We start from the raw sequence: 17,732 nt of genomic DNA on the forward strand, positions 1-17,732 counted from the left end.
GCAGCAACAAGTTGCAAGTGGTTGCCTCCCTACGATTGGAAGCAGACGCGGCCTACGTGCGGAAAGCAGGGAGGGATCGGTTTCCGCAGAAGTTTGGCGAATCATCTCTGAATCCGTTGCGTGCTGTAGTCTGGATCCAAGATGGCATCTTTTGGACACGTAGGCACCGGCTCACGCGTGTTTCTTCAAAATGTTCACGTCGATTCCGTCATGAAAGTTGTGATTTGTGTGCTTACACTTACAGTTTTGGAACTGCGCTCGTGTGTTGCAGACGACATTTCAGCAGAAGAACCGATGCGCTTTGATCAACTTTATGCCGAAGGTGTGAAGGCATACAATGATCAGCTGTGGTATAAGTGTGCTTACAACCTCGAAAATGCCGTGAACGATTACAGAAACTTCAGGAGAACTTTGACCGATTGCCGTTTGGCGTGTAAAAAGGGAGAAAAGGAGTCGTACTTGGACGAGTTGCCATCAGATTTGGGCGATTTCTCTGTATTCGCAACTTTTTTGAAGCACGCAGATTGCTTCAGAAGATGCAAGAGTGTTGTCTACGCACAGAGGCCAGGGCTGAGATTAAACAAAATATTGGAAACGACGTTTGAGACTCGAAAACCGTACCAGTATTTGCAGTTTTGCTGGTACAAGGTGAGTGCAAACCGGCATGACCACTTACTAAGCTGTTAAACGTTTCTAAAGAGAATTGTATCACGTTTCACACAAAAACAGCAGCAAGGCATGAAACTATGTCAGTGTGCCTGTGATGAATACTATACATGTATGTGCAGTGCGTAAAACGTACTAAGTGGCCTATCACCTGTTACGTGCAACGTTTTGTTTAGAGGGTCAGTGATGTTTATTAATTATACACAGGGTTTTCATGAATCTTCAGCAAAACGATTAGTGAAGTACGTGTTGCACTTGCTGCTGAGATTCTTGCAAGGTAACAAAGAGTGTTCTGTTTATTGAGATTGAGTACACCAGTACAGTTAACTTAATCAATTACCAAGACCATGCAGCTGATAGTGATGCTGATAGTAACTGTTGTACTGATGAGATGATAAGATGTCAGCTAGCTAATAGCTAGTGTAAGAAACCTATGATTGATTCTTTCTCAGTTTTTATTGTTTTAATTTTGTTCATTGTGAGAAAACATTATTATTTCATTAGTTAACTGTTAATAAGTGTGGTGATTATGTGTTTAACAGCTTAGTCGAGTAAAGCAAGCAGCATCAGCTTCCTATACGTTCTACCTTGCCAACCCAGAGGATTCCGATGTTAAGATCAACATCGCTTTTTACAGAGACAGGGCCAAGGTGTCTGAGTCTGACTTCTTGGACCTCGAAATGAAACCTTACAAGGTATATATTTATATTCTTTTGTATCACTATCAGTGTAATTGTGCATACATGTGCAGAAGGTGCAAGAGTGAAGTGAAGCACCTGTAGCTAGGTCATATGTTTGATTTTTTCCCTAACCCCTGAGAATAAGTAGCATTAAATGATTAATTGAGATCTTAATATGCACACTTTGAAGAAAAAAAGTCATGAAGATAAAAAAAAAATGTTCATACTTAGCACAATAATGTATTTTAGTGATTTTTTACTAGTGTACTGTTACCATAAGCATAGAATAGCTAGGCACACAGTCAGAATAAATGAAAGCAGATTAAACAATTTAAACTGAAGTACATTGTAGTAAAAACAGAACCTTCCACAGCTATGTGCGAGATGTTATAAAAATAAGTGTAAAGAGCTGTAAATGTTCGCCCAACATTCTATGTAAAACTTGTAAACTTGCAAACACACAGAAATAAGGTTTTACGTGGGACTAACTTCTTTTTAACACATCACCAATAAACTTTATAAAGTTCCACCTTTTCAGTTCACATTATATTAAAAAAAAAAGAGTGAAGAATACGAGCTCAATTTTCTTTTTCACCTTCCTAAATGTAAAGCATACTGTAGTGCAGACCTGGGAACCCATACGATTTCACCTTATTTTGTACGCCCTTTTTGTTCAAAATACAATCAGTACGGTCGGTTGAAAAAACACGACGAAAAAATTCCCAGACTACTTTTCTTCACAAGCGTAACCCTGCCTTTCCTGTCTTTTTACTGGGGCACCGTTTATTTTAATGATTAAAAATAACATTGTAACTCGGCATTTGATCAATGATTACAGCTTGTCATTAAACATTGAAAGAAGCATTTGTTTTAAATGTATTGGTAAACTTAATTAACGGTGCAACGGATGCGCGCAAAGCATGTTTGTTGGAATCATCGATGTTCAAATGTTTTGTGGAGTACACTCATGGTTCTGAAAATAAGCCAAGTTTGTTTGAGAATACTCCAAGTACATAACAGGGGTTCCCAGGTCTGGTAGTGACTGACTGAGTCAGTGACTGATGTGCAACAGATGTTTGCATAGATCTAGGAGTCACAGTGCTTTGTTTACCGGTTGTTTAACGCTAACACAGTAACAGGAATGGTATCTGGCTCACAGAAGGAAGTGGGTGGGGCGGTAGTTCCTTAGCAGTTGTAAGGGAGCTAGGGGGTTGGGGTGAGGGGGGTTGGTGGTGGTGTTTGATCAAATGAGTATGTGTCTGTCAATAATTTCTCATCTCCTCCATCTCCTCTCTGTTTCGGCGTTCCCCAGGGATCAGTTCTAGGCCCAGTTTTATTTGTACTATACACCACTCCTCTCTCTGCCGTCATCAAGCAACACGCAGTCAATCACTACCTCTTTGCAGACGACACACAACTCCAACAAGCATGCAAGCCTACAGAAATCCAAGCGGTGACGCACACTCTCCAAAACTGCACTTCAGATATTAAATCATGGATGACAAACAATATATATGCTCAAGTTAAATGATGACAAGACTGAATTTCTTCTTTTCTCTGGAGCTTCCTCTTCAACCACTTCCCTTCCAGCCTCCATTACAGTAGGTTCTAGTGACATTTCTCTCTGATAGTGCTAGGAATCTTGGGTTCATCATGGACTCCCACCTCTCAATGAAACAACACATCAAAAAAGTCTGTCAGACATGCTACTTTGAGATCAGGACAGAAGAATAGGTTCCATAAGAAAATTTCTCACTGTTGATGCCACTAAAACTCTCGTTACATCCTGCATTCTGTCCAGATTAGATTACTGCAACTCCCTTCTCATAGGCTGCCCTGACTCCACTCTCCAACCCTTGCAAAAAGTACAACACTCTGCTGCACGTCTCATTTTCAGAGCACAGCATCGACAACCCTGCACTCCTCTCATGAGAGAACTTCACTGGCTTCCTGTATCTGAACGTATTAGGTATAAAGCTGCCTGCTTCTGCTACAATATCATCTCTGAATCGGCACCTGCCTATCTTTCTGAACTGGTCTCCCTCTACACTCCCTCTCGCACCCTTCGTTCTTCTGATGATGCTCGACTTCTCCGTCAAGGTCGCTTTAAACGCAAGTTTGTCTGTTGCAGGTCTGCCACTGCCGCTTTTAATTCCACAATGTGGCCTCGTTTTAACTTAAGGCTTTCCAGGTCCTTTTCTCCTGCATATTTCAAGGCACTGAGGCTTGTGAACTCCTCTTTTTCCAGAACCTCAATTACAGTTTGGGGCAGATTTTTTGCCCAAGAAGTAAAATTGAACTCCATAGTTTTGCAGAACTGAAAATCGCTGAACTTGCTTGCTGGCCACTGCGCTGCTACTAATGACTTCGGTCCTCGCTCTCTCTCGCTCTCTCTCGGACTCCCTTATCTGTTACCATTGTTTCATTCCAGACTGCTCTCCTTCACTCATCACCTCCCCCCTGCCCTCCAACCCTCTTCCATTCCCCGCATTCGTTCCCACGGGACTCTGCTATCACTTCCTCCTGCATTACCTCTACTGACACCTCCTCCCCCCACCCCCCTTCCTTTTGCTGCATATCTGTCTCGTTTAAATAGAGTTTATGGTCGCTGACCGCTCCCTCTAAACTCACACTTAAACGCAAGGCTCATGGCTTCCGCACGATTTCGTACTATGGACCTCAGTTATGGAATTCACTCCCCTTTCAATTACGTCACTCTCCATCCATTTCATCTTTTAAGTCCAATTTGAAAACTTACTTAGAGAAGCGCTTGACACACTGAAAAAGGCCTACTACGAGCAAAAGAAAAAGAATCAGTGATGCATGTGCTTTTGATGTGATCTTCTTTGAAATTATGATGACTACAAAAACTGACTGATGTGTTTTGTTTGTGAATGATGGATGTATGTGCATGATTGCGTTTCGCAGACACAGTTGTCATATGCGTTGTAATTGGCGACGAATGCTGGATGATTACTATTTTTGTGCCAGGATTACTATTTTTGGGGCTGAGCATTACTCCAAAACACTTATGGGGGTAAACAGGTCTGGCATGATGTGTTGTTTGAATCTGACAGTGATTGTATGATTTTTGTATACATGTATTGTTGTCACGCGCTTTGAACTTCTGATAAGGCGCTTTATAAATGCCCGTTATTATTATTATTATTATTGCAGTCTGTCAGGAAAGAGGGTCTAGCTGGCTGGGGTTTGTTGGCGGCTCCAGTGTTATTCCTTTGATGTTGATAATAATAATAATAATAAATGAGCATTTATATAGCGCAACATCATAACTTTACAATTATGCTCTTTGCGCTTGACACATTTATAATTAAAAACAGTTATACAAGCATTTACATCTACATTCATAGTCAACAACGCTTAATTAAAAGCATACACCATCGAACATACAGTACAAAAAATTCTTCCACTAACTAAGTAATAAAAACATGAATAAAATAGGTAGTGAAAACAAGGAAATGCCAGCTGAATACCCAACAAAACATGATCCCTATTGAGACAGCTAAACATAGTGGAGGTTGTTTTGTTTGAGGACTGTGCCCTTTTGATTGGGATGCATGCATGCTCTGGTTCACCAGAAAGTGTAGACAGCTGGTGTGTGTGTGTGTATGCATGTATACTTATTTTTTTTGTATGGCTTTTTGAGTATTTTCCGATGTAGGAAATATATAATATTTACTCCAATATTTCCTTAGATTTAAATTAAACTGTTTCAGTGTTTGGTTATGTGTTATTCTTGATGCAGTAAAAACTTGTTTATGAATGATTGAATCTGATTGTTTTCATCATGTCACAAATTAATAGATCTATTATACTTGATTTACTGTAACTGTAAGGCTCCCCCCCCCCCCCCCCCCAAAAATAAAAATAGTCTGTTTACGGTAATTAACATAGGCAAAAACAATAGGGTCGGTAGGTCGGGATTTTTAATAGCAGAACTGTTGTTCAGCAGTTGACATGCGCAGCAGGGCTGCAGCAGTAGCAATGTTGCATTGAAAGGAGAAAGAGTATCACTATCAGACTCTAAACTTTTCAACATACCAGACTTGTTGTGCAGTGGAAGTGTGCTATTTCCATTCAGCTTGCTTGACAGCTGGAAGGTGTTTACAAGGAAGGAAGTTCATTTACAGGAATGCAACCTTTTTGGTGTTTCCCATCCAACAGAAACTGGCATGATTACACTGCTTGATAAAATCATTTGAATGCATACAAGGGCGGATCAATTCACTTTGGAGGGGGGGGGGGTTACAAAATGACTGCGAAGATACAAGTTGAAGGCGCCTAAGCCTCTAGGGGGGTCCGGGTGCATGCCCCCCCCGGAAATTTTTTTTATCCAAAGAAGCAAAATAGAGCTATCTGGTGCATCCTGAGCCAATAAATTACCTCTTTTTTGGCGGGGTGGGGGGGGGTTACGTAACCCGTGTAACCCCCCCCAGATCCGCCCTTGGCATATACTGATAGTTGTGACATGTAGAAGCTAGGTCTTAGCAAAAATATTTGGACTTTGATTACACATTTTCAATCCAGGTCCACTGAGTCTGGGAGCAACACTGGACATGTGTCAGCAATTAAATGTTCTTCAGCTATGCATACTAAGCACAAAGCAAATTTTCCAGTCATGCAGTTCCTTCTAAACTGCATTTAGCATACAGTTTTGTTTTAATTAGTTTTGAATTTCAGCTGGCTAATCTGTGAATCATGTATGTGAACTTACAACACACACACCCCCCCCCCCCCCCTTCCGAGTCTCTCTCTCTCTGTCTTTCTCTCTCTCTCCCACACACACACACATACACACACACACACACACACACACACACACACACACAGAGTTTCAATGTTAAAAACTTGAAACAAGTATCCCTGTAGCATCGATGAAGGTTGTGTACAGGAACATCATAAAAGCTTGCTTACAAACGGACTCGCTGTCTTCGAATAAAACAGCTTTCGAATAAAATAGCTTACCGTTGGATCTGTGCTCAAACTGCGGCTTTCTTGTCCACATTCCTGGCGCACAGATCTGCAATGTGCAAGGTTACTGTTGAATACACACAATTTATGTTGAAGTCACAGGGCACAGACAGACATATCCCCCCCCCCCCCCTTACACACACACACACGCGCGACTGCGTGAAGATGCACGTCACCTTATCATTTAATCACACAATGTAGAAACGTGGTGGTCAAAACTGAATAGTATCATGAATCTCTGAAGAGAATTTTTTTTTTTTAAACAGTCGTTCGAGTAAGGCACACGCAGACGGAATGTAGCTGAAGCCATACCGTAAAAACTATGAACAGATCTATAAGATTCTACAAAAAATGTGACATTTTAGTTCTATTCATCTGGATGAGCTTGATCTATTCGAAGTAGAATCGGCCACTGAAAATGCAACAGAGTCCCACCCACCACCCCCCCCCCCCCCCGCCCCCGTTTCCCACGACACACACCATGACACGCACCACGACACGACACTAGCTGAGAAAAGGAAAACGTGTGGAGGAATACATAATGTAACAAGAGGCGAAGCCTTCAAGGCTCACGTAAGAAATCGACAAACAGTAACACAAACTCAATCACTCCGTCACACATACACACACACACACACACACACACACACAGTGAGCATAGGTGACACTGTGCAAGAAAGCGAGACACTAGATCTAGATCTAGCCTACTTAAGCCTGTCCTTAATTGAGCCCGTAGTCGACTACACGAAGCTTCGCAAAGTCTTAATACCCAAAACCCGCAGCTACGGCGTGGTACTTTGACCCCAACATCGCTTCTCAAGTTTTGACATGCGAAGCTTCGCCGTAGCTCGCAACGAAGTTTGTTTGTTTTTTGTAAGAAGAGTGCTTTTTGATTCAAGATGGACGACGAAATCAGACTCAATACCATAGTGAAGAATGCACTTATCGACTTTGGTCGATATCGACTAACCTCCTACCTGTATTATTTCATACTGCGATGCATTGACATGTCGAATGAAACTCGAAATCCCAGCGCTCACGCCAACTGGTCCCGGCCGTGCTCAGTCAACGAAATAGAACACATACACTTAACTTACGTCATCATCAAGTACGTAAAGTACAATTTGTGACGTAAAGTACTCAGAAAGAAGCACACCACGCGCTGGTCGAGACTACGTGCATGCGCTTTCTGACTAATAAGATTTGAGACGCCAAGACATGAAAAGATAACTCTCTTTTCCGCCATAGTGCCTTCCAACTAGTCTCGGCCCGCTCAAAATAATGAGCCAAAATGACCGAGACTTTCAGTAATTCTAACCTTCTTACGCCATAATGTACGTCTTCAAATGACGAAATGTTAAAGTTTCTACCACAGACATACACACGCACACACACACACACACACACACACACACACACACACACACACGCACAGACAGACAGACAAAGTTACGATCGCATAGGCTACATTTACGTGAGCCAAAAACCAGATCTAAAAGTAAGCCCGGTTTACGATTTCAAACTTTGAGTATAAAATGTTCGGACGCGCCCTTTCAGCCTACAGTGAAATGGTAATGTACGTACAAGCTTTGTTTCAGAACTTTGAAACGTAATAACTAGGTTTGAATTCAAATATACAAGTAAAGTTAATGGAAGATCAAAGTAAAGGTTGGGTGTAATGTCAAAAAGTATACTTAATCTCAGCATGCTCTTCCACAGAAAAAACTCCCAGGGCTTTGTCCTGCTTGCGATTTTGCCAAAAGTACTTTGAAAACACCCCCGACGTAACTTTCTATGAGCATCATAGTGTTTTTGCCACTTGCCGGTTGAATTTGGCGCCCAATTCCAACTTTGCTGCATCTCAGGGTTGTTTCTGGTCCCCCAAATGTACACATTCAGACCTATGCCACCCTGATCGATCACAATTTTGTTTTTTACGTAACTGGCGCAAGATAGCAGACATCTTTGGACCGTAAATGACTCTTTGCGCATGCGCCGCTAATAATTTGATTGGTCGATATTTTTAGGCAAAGCACATGGTCTCAGAAAACCGAAAACAAAACATTGGAAGCGTGAGTCACGCTTCCAAAAAATAAAAATAAAATTTACACATATTTTTTTTTCTATAACTTTTTTCCCCATGGTTCATTCATCATCTGACATAACTTTTTAGCAAAATCTAACCATAAGATTATTGAAAAAAATAAAAAATGTAGACGACCACCTTTTAAAATATGGGTTTTTTAACTTTTTTGGGGGAAAAAAAAATATCCCGACCTACCGACCCTATTTTTTTTTGCCTATGTTACCGTAAACAGACTTTTTTTTGTTGGCCTTATACCTTTATCGTTGTTCTTTTAGGACTCGGAGGAGAATAGGTCAGTTGAACTGAATTGACAATATGTACATGTGCAAATGTTCTGCCTACAAGAAAAAATTTTCTGTCAGACCTGAGCTACATGTCAAAACTATCTGATGATTGACCGGCCAGGGATTGGAGCAATGCGTAAACAAACAATAAAATAGGCGACAGAGACCAAAGACCTAGGCCTGAGAACAACACTGCCTTTACAGTGATGTTTTTATCATTAATTGTTCTTTCAGGAACACTACATCCGAGCAATGCTGGCCTACAGAGAAGAGGATTGGCTGGGTGTGGTTGATCAGCTGGAGAAAGGCATTGACCAGTTCTTTACGGAAGAGGAGAGATGTCGAGCTGACTGTGAAGATGAGATGGACAGCACAACGTCCAGCGAACCTTCACACTTCAGTGGTTTGATTGCAGGTATGACTTTCTTTTTATATTGTAAGCCTTCTACAGCGGTCATGTTAACCGAATAATAGCAAGATCTAGATGCTGCACTTTTCAGCACGTGTACGGGTAACGTCATCAAGTCTAGTCTTTACGTCACGCGTTTGCCAAGATCTGCAGACTTGGTGGGAGCAAAACAACGTATGATTTGGAACATTAGAGAAATAAAAGTGAGTCATGGGTGATGCAATATCTACACGTTCGATCATCTAGAACACTCCTCGCCCCCCCTAATTGGCGTAGAGGCGCGTCCCCCGGGTGGTGGATGGGGGAGCCTTCTCTACTAACTTCTGAGAGAAGGTCGCATCACTCTCGATGCCGTGAACCTAATTAGGATCTTTTTCTTGTTTCTTCTCTATTTCTGCCTCCCCAAAGTCCTTTTACTTTCCTTTTCTCACCCATAAAATTCTTCACTTATTACTCTTGTTAAGTGGTTCTTGTATAGAATATAGTCAATGTTTGTAAAGATTTTAGTCAAGCAGTATGTAAGAAATGTTTAGTCCTTTGTACTGGAAACTTGCATTCTCCCAGTAAGGTCATATATTGTACTACGTTGCAAGCCCCTGGAGCAATTTTTTGATTAGTGCTTTTGTGAACAAGAAACACTTAACAAGTGGCTCTATCCCATCTCCCCCCTTTCCCCTATCCCATCTCCCCCCTTTCCCTCGTCGCGATATAACCTTCGTGGTTGAAAACGACATTAAACATCAAATAAAGAAAGATCTAGAACACTGTATTGTTGATATTTTACCATTAACAGTTTGGTTTAGATCAAATAGTTGGAGTGCTGGAATGTCAGCAGGGTTGCGAAAACAAGTGAGCAGTGAAGTAATGGTGGTTTTTGGTCTGTTTTTGTCTGTTTCACAGATCACATAGTTGGAGTTCTGGAATGTCAGTTGGGGTGTGAAGGAAACTTGAGTGTTGTATACTCAGAACCCATCGAGGACTTTCTGTCTGAGCAGTTTCACTACCTTCAGTTTGCCTACTACAAATGTGAGTATTGCAGTGGTATATATATCTGTTTGCTTCTGAAGCATTGGCCACTCTCTGGCCTTTTTTCTGTAAATAGAATTATGTGCGTGCACCTAGAAATGTCCTCTTGCTATCAGTTTGTTGGAAAGACACAGTGGTACTTGTGACGTGGGGCCCGTTTGATGACATTAAGACACCTCCCAGGAAAGGACACATACCTAACCTGTTGCTCCTTTGTGTAATATCTTTAGCAAGATCATGACAGGCCACCTGCAATTAATGTAGGGACCCTTTTTGTTAGTCCAAAAGGGTGTCCTTTTTTATTGCAGGGTAGACCACTGCACCTTTCTTCAAAAATTAATTTCTCTGTTTCAGAGATAATTTAGTAATATTGTATTGGTACTTCAAGCTTTCCTCATGAATACAAACTGTAACAGGTTCATTACACTTGTGCATGTGAATTTATTTCAAACAAGGAGATCTCGAAGATGAAGATCTATATTATTTAGCAGCTGCAGACTGTATGGACTGTTATTGACTTCTGCAGTTGTAATCTCGCTGTCTGTGAATTTGCGATGCAGTTGACTCCCCTTGGAAGACAACCAAAGATCTCAGAAAATCAGGTCTTAAAAGGGAGCAATTAATTAAGTCTTAACATGAAGGTAAATTCGCAGATGCTGTGAAAACCTGAAAAGAGCAAGGTCTTAGAAGTGAAAAGTAGGATATGCGCCGAAATGGCTGCGATCTGCTGGCCGATGTGAATGCGTGATGTATTGTGTACAAAAATTCCATCTCACACGGCATAAATAAATCCCTGCGCCTTGAATATGTGCGCGATATAAATTGCATTAAAAAAATTTTTTACAAAATTAAAAAGAATCCCTGCGCTTAGAACTGTACCCACGGAATACGCGCGATATAAGCCTCATATGGATTGATTGATTGATTGAAGTTAGAAGGGGAAAGGCGGGCGCTGTGGTGGGGTGGTAAGACATCAGCCTCTTAATCGGAAGGTCGAGGGTTTGAATCCGGGCCGTGGCCGCCTGGTGGGTTAAGTGTGGAGATTTTTCCGATCTCCCAGGTCAACTTATGTGCAGACCTGCTTAGTGGTTTATCCTCCTTTTGAGTGTACACTCAAGCACAAGACCAAGTGCGCACGAAAAAGATCCTGTAATCCATGTCAGAGTTCGGTGGGTTACAGAAACACAAAAATATCCATCATGCTTCCTCCGAAAGCGGCGTATGGCTGCCTAAATGGCGGGGTAAAAACGGTCATACACGTAAAATTCCACTCGTGTTTTTGTACGTGGGAGTCTAAGCCCATGAACGAAGAAGAAGAAGGGGAAAGTCTTTCAGTCTTAAAAGGGTAGATTCACTGTATCACTTGATTACGCTTATTCTATTTTTCTTTCTTTCTTTCTCTCTAAAATTTTCTTTTCTAACCTATAAATCATGATTTGTGCTTCCAGTGGAGAAAATTCAGCAGGCAGTGGAGGCTACAGGGTCGTTTCTCCTGTTTCACCCAGACAGTGAAGTTGTGAAGGAAAACCAACAAATCTTCATGAAGAAGTACAAGTACTCAGAGGACCAGTTTATCCCTCGCAAGGTCAGTGGGACTAGATACTGTGTGAAGCTCGTATTTTTAGGTAAGGGGCTACTAGTGACATGAAAGTAAAATAAATAACATATTTTGGGTAAAGTTGAGTCGTAGGGATTAAACCTGGTAAACTGCTGAACAGCATGACGGAAGTACTGGGGGTGGACATAGGCGTGGATTTTTGGAGTGTGAGAGTGTGTGTGCATGCAGATTTGCTGCTGATGCTATGAATGGGAAGTGCAGTAATAAAAAGATTAAAACATTTAAAAAATCTTAAAAAATTGACATACATGTACTTTCGTGGTGATTTTCTGAAGAGATCCCATGGCAGTGAACAGAATCTGGACAGTTGAGAATATACCTATTGTCAAAAATCGAATAGTGAGTTATTACATGTAAAGACTGACATTATTCTTGCAGGATGTGAAGCAGTATGTTGAGAGGCAAAAGAAGCTACAGACACTACTAGACTTCCTGAAAGAAAACCTCATGCCTGAAGTCCCTGATGAGGTAAGATGTGTTATCATACTAATAATCAGAACAAAGCAAAGATAAAAAAGATATTAAACAAAATCACTCTTAATAAGCATGAGTTATAACAGTTGTATGTAATTCTGTTAGTTAGTGTATTGGGCACTTTTGATTTTTACATTTAGTCAAGTTTTGACTAAATGTTTTAACATAGAGGGGAGAATCGAGACGAGGGTCGTGGTGTATGTGTGTGTCTGTGTCTGTGTCTGTGTGTGTGTGTAGAGCGATTCAGACTAAACTACTGGGCCGATCTTTATGAAATTTGACATGAGAGTTCCTGGGTATGATATCCCCGGACGTTTTTTTCATTTTTTCGATAAATACCTTTGATGACGTCATATCCGGCTTTTTGTAAAAGTTGAGGCGGCACTGTCACACCCTCATTTTTCAATAAAATTGATTGAAATTTTGGCCAAGCAATCTTCGACGAAGGCCGGGGTTTGGTATTGCATTTCAGCTTGGTAGCTTAAAAACTAATGAGTGAGTTTGGTCATTAAAAATCGGAAACTTGTAATTAAAATTATTTTTTTATTAAACGATCCAAAAACAATTTCATCTTATTCTTCGTCATTTTCTGATTCCAAAAACATATACATATGTTATATTTGGATTAAAAACAAGCTCTGAAAATTAAAAATATAAAAATTATGATCAAAATTAAATTTCCGAAATTGTTTTAAAAACTATTTCATCTTATTCCTTGTCGGTTCCTGATTCCAAAAACATATAGATATGATATGTTTGGATTAAAAACACGCTCAGAAAGTTAAAACTAAGAGAGGTACAGTAAAGCACAGCGCAATCGCTACCGCGCCAAACAGGCTCGTCACTTTCACTGCCTTTTGCACTAGCGGCGGACTACGTTCAGTTTCATTCTGTGATTTCCACAGCTTGACTAAATGTAGTAATTTCGCCTTACGCGACTTGTTTTAATTTGCTATGCTTGCTTTAAGTTTAAGACAACCAAAAATCTGCAAAAATCAGGTCATGAAAGGGAAGGAGTCTTAACATGAACAAGAATTTGCAGACGTTATTGAGAAGAATCTCAATAGCAAGGGCATCAAAGGGGGTTTCTGTAATCGAGGTTCTTTAAAGGTGGGTTCCACTGTACCAGAATCTTTCATCATAAACATTAAGATTTGTGTACATTTGTACATGTATCAAAATCTTGTTTTGCAGGTGTTTGTGACTGAAGACGACACAGAACCAGACGAGCAGTCACAGGAGCAACCAGACAAGCCCACCACGGAATATAGCAAGTGGATGGACCGCTACGAACGCCTGGGTCTCCACCTGATCGCCAAAGCTCACGACATGCAGCGATCGTACAGATTTGCAGCAGACGGTCTGTTGAAACAGGAGCAGTGTGAAGACATCCTGACCCTGATGGAGGTGAATGTTGATTTTATTCTTTTGAATTCTTTTGTGCTGAAAGATTTGGTGGGTGTGTTTTGGTCTATGTGTGAGTGATTTATGAAAAGCATAAGCAGTCCTAACTTTGCAACATTCCATATTCTAGCCACTTTTAAAATGCTTTAGTAAAATGACAGAGAGACATGTTAAAGTAATGGTTGCAATTACAATTTTCTGCTCCTTTTTTCTTTGTTCCCCTTTATGTTTATCTTTCTATCTTCTTTTTTTTAAATCATTTTTGTTTAAGGTGGTACGTGTTCGTCTTCTGTAATGAGCCTGTACATGTATTTGTTGCAATATGATGACAGTTTCCATTTTTGCATTTCAGGGCGTGGAAGTGGACAAGAAAGGTGTTCAGACATTTACTATGGAACATGGGAGAAAGGTAAGAAACCGAAACAGTGTTTCAGGCTTTCCCGCCTTGTGCGGAAAAAAAGTGGTTTAAAGAATTCCACACCTACATCAAAGACGCAAAACGACAGCAACTTTTGTATTTACCGTACTTCTCAAATGGAAATTCTTGAACTAGGAAAAAGTTATTTAGCTGCATTTCAGTCAGTGCAGTGCATCAGGATGTCATTACATTTATACAGCGTATACAGTGTATTTTATAATCATTGACAGGCAGGTAAGATGTGTGGAAGACAATTATCCATTTTAATGTATTCATTTTAAATGGACAATAAAGTGTTGTTACTGTGTACCGATTCTCAAATCATTTTCAGGCTATGATTCATAAAGATGAGAGTTACGAGTCCTCTATGCGGCTGTTCATGCGTGCCACAGAAGTGATGCGTCATTACACTCAGCGCTACTACAACATCTCAGAGTCCCTGTTTTTCAAAAACACCACCATGGTGTGCTGGAGACACCTTGCAGGTATGTACAGCGGTACCTGTGATGAAAGGACACCCTTGGGACCAGCCAAAAGTGTCCCTACATTGCAGGTGGCCTGTCATGACAGGTATACTTTGGTAGAGATAATATAAAAAAGGGACAAGAGAAGGTGTTCTTTTAAGGGAGGTGTCCTCTTATGGGAGGGTCCACCTCATCACAGGTACTGCTGTATCCCTTTGACTGTGATGCAGAAGCTGGGGACTAACAATGTGTAGACCTGGGCTTATGTGCATTAGAAAGTTACCAACAGGGTGGGAGCATGCAGCCGTAAGGTCGGATTGGTTGAAACAACAGACAAACCTCAATTTCAGCCAGTCTGACCCCTTGGCTGACTCCCACTCAGTTCATAGCTTGAGAGATCTCAAGCACATAAGCCCGTGTTCGAAAGCGCTATAGAAATCACCATTATTATTATTATTATTCTACTGCCAATTAATGAGCGGGGATCACATTAACTGGACATTTCTGGTATTCTACCAGAAGAAATTTCACAATAAGGGAAATTAAATCAGCAATTGCATGGTCATGCATACTATTTGCTATACGTTTGTTTTGACAGTTTTCTGACTAACAAATATTGCATAATTACCATATTTTAGGACTAGTACGGAATTGTTTGGTCGGCATAATGACTGATTTCTGTTGAAGTCAGACTTTGGTCTTCGGTTTGAGGTTGGATTCATGACTACGTCTGATAGGTTGAGTATGGATATTTTTCCAGTCTCCCAAGTTAACTTGTGTGCATACCAGCAAGAACCTAACCACGCTGTGTGTGTACACGCAAGCACAAGACGGAGTACGCACTGAAAAGATCCTGTAATTCATGGCAGAGTTCTGTTGGTTATAGAAACGTGAAAATACCCAGCAGACATCCCCGCAAAAATGGAGTATATTGGCTTCATAAACAGAAAGGGAGGGGGGTCATACAACACATGAATGTACATGGGAGTTACAGCCCATGAACGCAAAAGAAGAAGAAAATAGCTAGCCCAATGTCTGTGAGGTTCAAAATACAGTGCAACAGATTGTGTGGGAAATTATTTCGCCCTGGTTCATGGACGTTTTAAGACTTGAACTGTTGTTTACACTTTAAGTGATGAAATCAGGCAGCAAACGGGCGGGGATGTAGCTTAGTCGGTAGCGCACTGGATTTGTATCCAGTTGGCCGCTGTCAGCGTGAGTTCGTCCCCACGTTCGGCGAGAGATTTATTTCTCAGAGTCAACTTTGTGTGCAGACTCTCCTCGGTGTCCGAACACCCCCGTGTGTACACGCAAGCACAAGACCAAGTGCGCACGAAAAAGATCCTGTAATCCATGTCAGAGTTCGGTGGGTTATAGAAACACAAAAATACCCAGCATGCTACCTCCGAAAACGGCGTATGGCTGCCTAAATGGCGGGGTAAAAAACGGTCATACACGTAAAATTCCACTCGTGCAAAAAAAACACGAGTGTACATGGGAGTTTCAGCCCACGAATGCAGAAGAAGAAGAAGAAGGCAGCAAACACTGCAGGGTTATTAACTTTTGGCTTCTTCAGTGTGTGTGTCTCTGAGAGAGAAAGAGAGAGAAAGACGAAAGAACCAAAATCATCATACTAATATGTTTGATTCTTTGAAATTACCCTTTTTATAGAGCCTGAGGTGGAAAATGACTGCATCCCACAAGAATTTGGAACCTGTGAACCAGAGTCCAAGATCAAGGACAGTGAACTTATGGAAAAACAGTTTGTGTATGTTTTCTTGAGATTCGTTGATTCTTCCCTATAATTGATACTTCACCTGTTGTCAATTTACATTATGAACGTGAAGGTTAGCATTTGCGTTAATTGTTGTCCTTTTCCTAGCGGTGTTTGCTTTTGGTAATCAAGAAAGTGTTTTTAACCATTCTTCATACGGTGGTACCTGCGATTAAAGGACACCCTTGGTATACTTAGTTAGTGTCCCTATACTGCAGGTGTCCCCTCAAAACAGGTTTATTTTGTTAAAGTCAATAAGACAAATGGACAACAGAAAGTAATTGCTGCTCATGGCAGGTATTATCTTCTCTTTGGAAGGACCTCGATCACATCACAGAAACCACTGTTGTTCAGTGTTAGTATGATACGCTACGTGTCAGATCCCCCTTCATACATTGATACTTTGTGATATTATCTTTGAATGATATTCAGTGGAGAAAATTGCTGTCTTGTGTTTTGACATATAATTATAACAGAATGTTAATGGCTTGGACTACTGTACCATACCCCCCTTACTGTCTAACCCGGGTTCATGGGCCGGGTTTCACCCAAAGAATCCCAAAGATTTCGTTAGATGTTGATAATCCTGCTGCATTTCGCTAACCTGGCAGAAAGCCGAGACTATCCAACATAAATATCTACTTCAACAATGGGCAGAATGTACCCATCCTCAATTTGTTCATACCAGATTTTGTGTGTGATTTTTGCATTGTACCTTACATTGTTTTACATCTGGTAGCATGTGTTATGAAATCAAGACTTTTGCTGTTTCAGGACCGCCACCTATCTCACAGGCCTTGATGATGGGGATGTGTATTTCCTGAGTAAAAATGCCACCATAGATGTGAGTATTCTACTGCTCTGTGTCTGAACTTGTATATCCATAGCTTGGTTTTTCTTCGTTTTGTGTGTGTGTGTGTGTGTGTGTGTGTGTGTGTGTGTGTGTGTGTGTGTGTGTGTGTGTGTGTGTGTGTGTGTGTGTGCTTTAGTAATTACTTCTTTCGGATTGAAATGCTCAATAGAAAATTTGTATAGATTTTGTCTTCTAATCTAATGATATTCACAGACTTTATTTGGAGTCAAATACAAAAAGGAGATTTACCAAGAAAATGCTCTACTGATTATCTTCTCCCTGACTTTGTCAGAAGTTAATAATTGGCTCCTAAACATTGTAAATTAATTCCCTTGGATCAAAATCCTAAAAACAAATTGTTGTAAAGTTGTCTTCTTAGAAGTGAACTAAAATGCATGAAGAAGAATCTTCTTGAGGTAATTCCTGAAGGATGATCAGTATAAAAAAGAAACAAAGGTCAATAACTGAATAAGTGTTTGAATCTGGGCCAAGCCTGGTGGGTTAAGGGTGGAGATTTGTACTATCTCTCAGGTCAACTTATGTGCAGACCTCCAAGTGCCTTATCTCTTTCATGTCCATGTACA

General features: G+C 40.8%; 1 protein-coding gene across 4 annotated transcripts in view; it reads left to right on the forward strand.

The window, feature by feature from the left end:
• The window catches only part of LOC138971112 (prolyl 3-hydroxylase 2-like), a 43,455-nt gene continuing 25,723 nt past the window's right edge, over positions 1-17,732 (forward strand). For all 4 annotated transcript variants that reach the window (XM_070343734.1, XM_070343732.1, XM_070343735.1 and 1 more), the window contains exons 1-11: positions 1-648; positions 1,209-1,361; positions 8,943-9,123; positions 10,018-10,143; positions 11,592-11,728; positions 12,140-12,229; positions 13,430-13,642; positions 13,992-14,048; positions 14,389-14,542; positions 16,193-16,289; positions 17,070-17,139. In XM_070343734.1, coding sequence (XP_070199835.1) covers positions 142-648; positions 1,209-1,361; positions 8,943-9,123; positions 10,018-10,143; positions 11,592-11,728; positions 12,140-12,229; positions 13,430-13,642; positions 13,992-14,048; positions 14,389-14,542; positions 16,193-16,289; positions 17,070-17,139 — 1,785 coding nt within the window. In that variant the 5' untranslated portion in view covers positions 1-141. The remainder of the gene's footprint in view (positions 649-1,208; positions 1,362-8,942; positions 9,124-10,017; positions 10,144-11,591; positions 11,729-12,139; positions 12,230-13,429; positions 13,643-13,991; positions 14,049-14,388; positions 14,543-16,192; positions 16,290-17,069; positions 17,140-17,732) is intronic.

Source organism: Littorina saxatilis, linkage group LG7 (genome assembly GCF_037325665.1).
Source record: "Littorina saxatilis isolate snail1 linkage group LG7, US_GU_Lsax_2.0, whole genome shotgun sequence".
NCBI classification, from domain to species: domain Eukaryota; kingdom Metazoa; phylum Mollusca; class Gastropoda; order Littorinimorpha; family Littorinidae; genus Littorina; species Littorina saxatilis.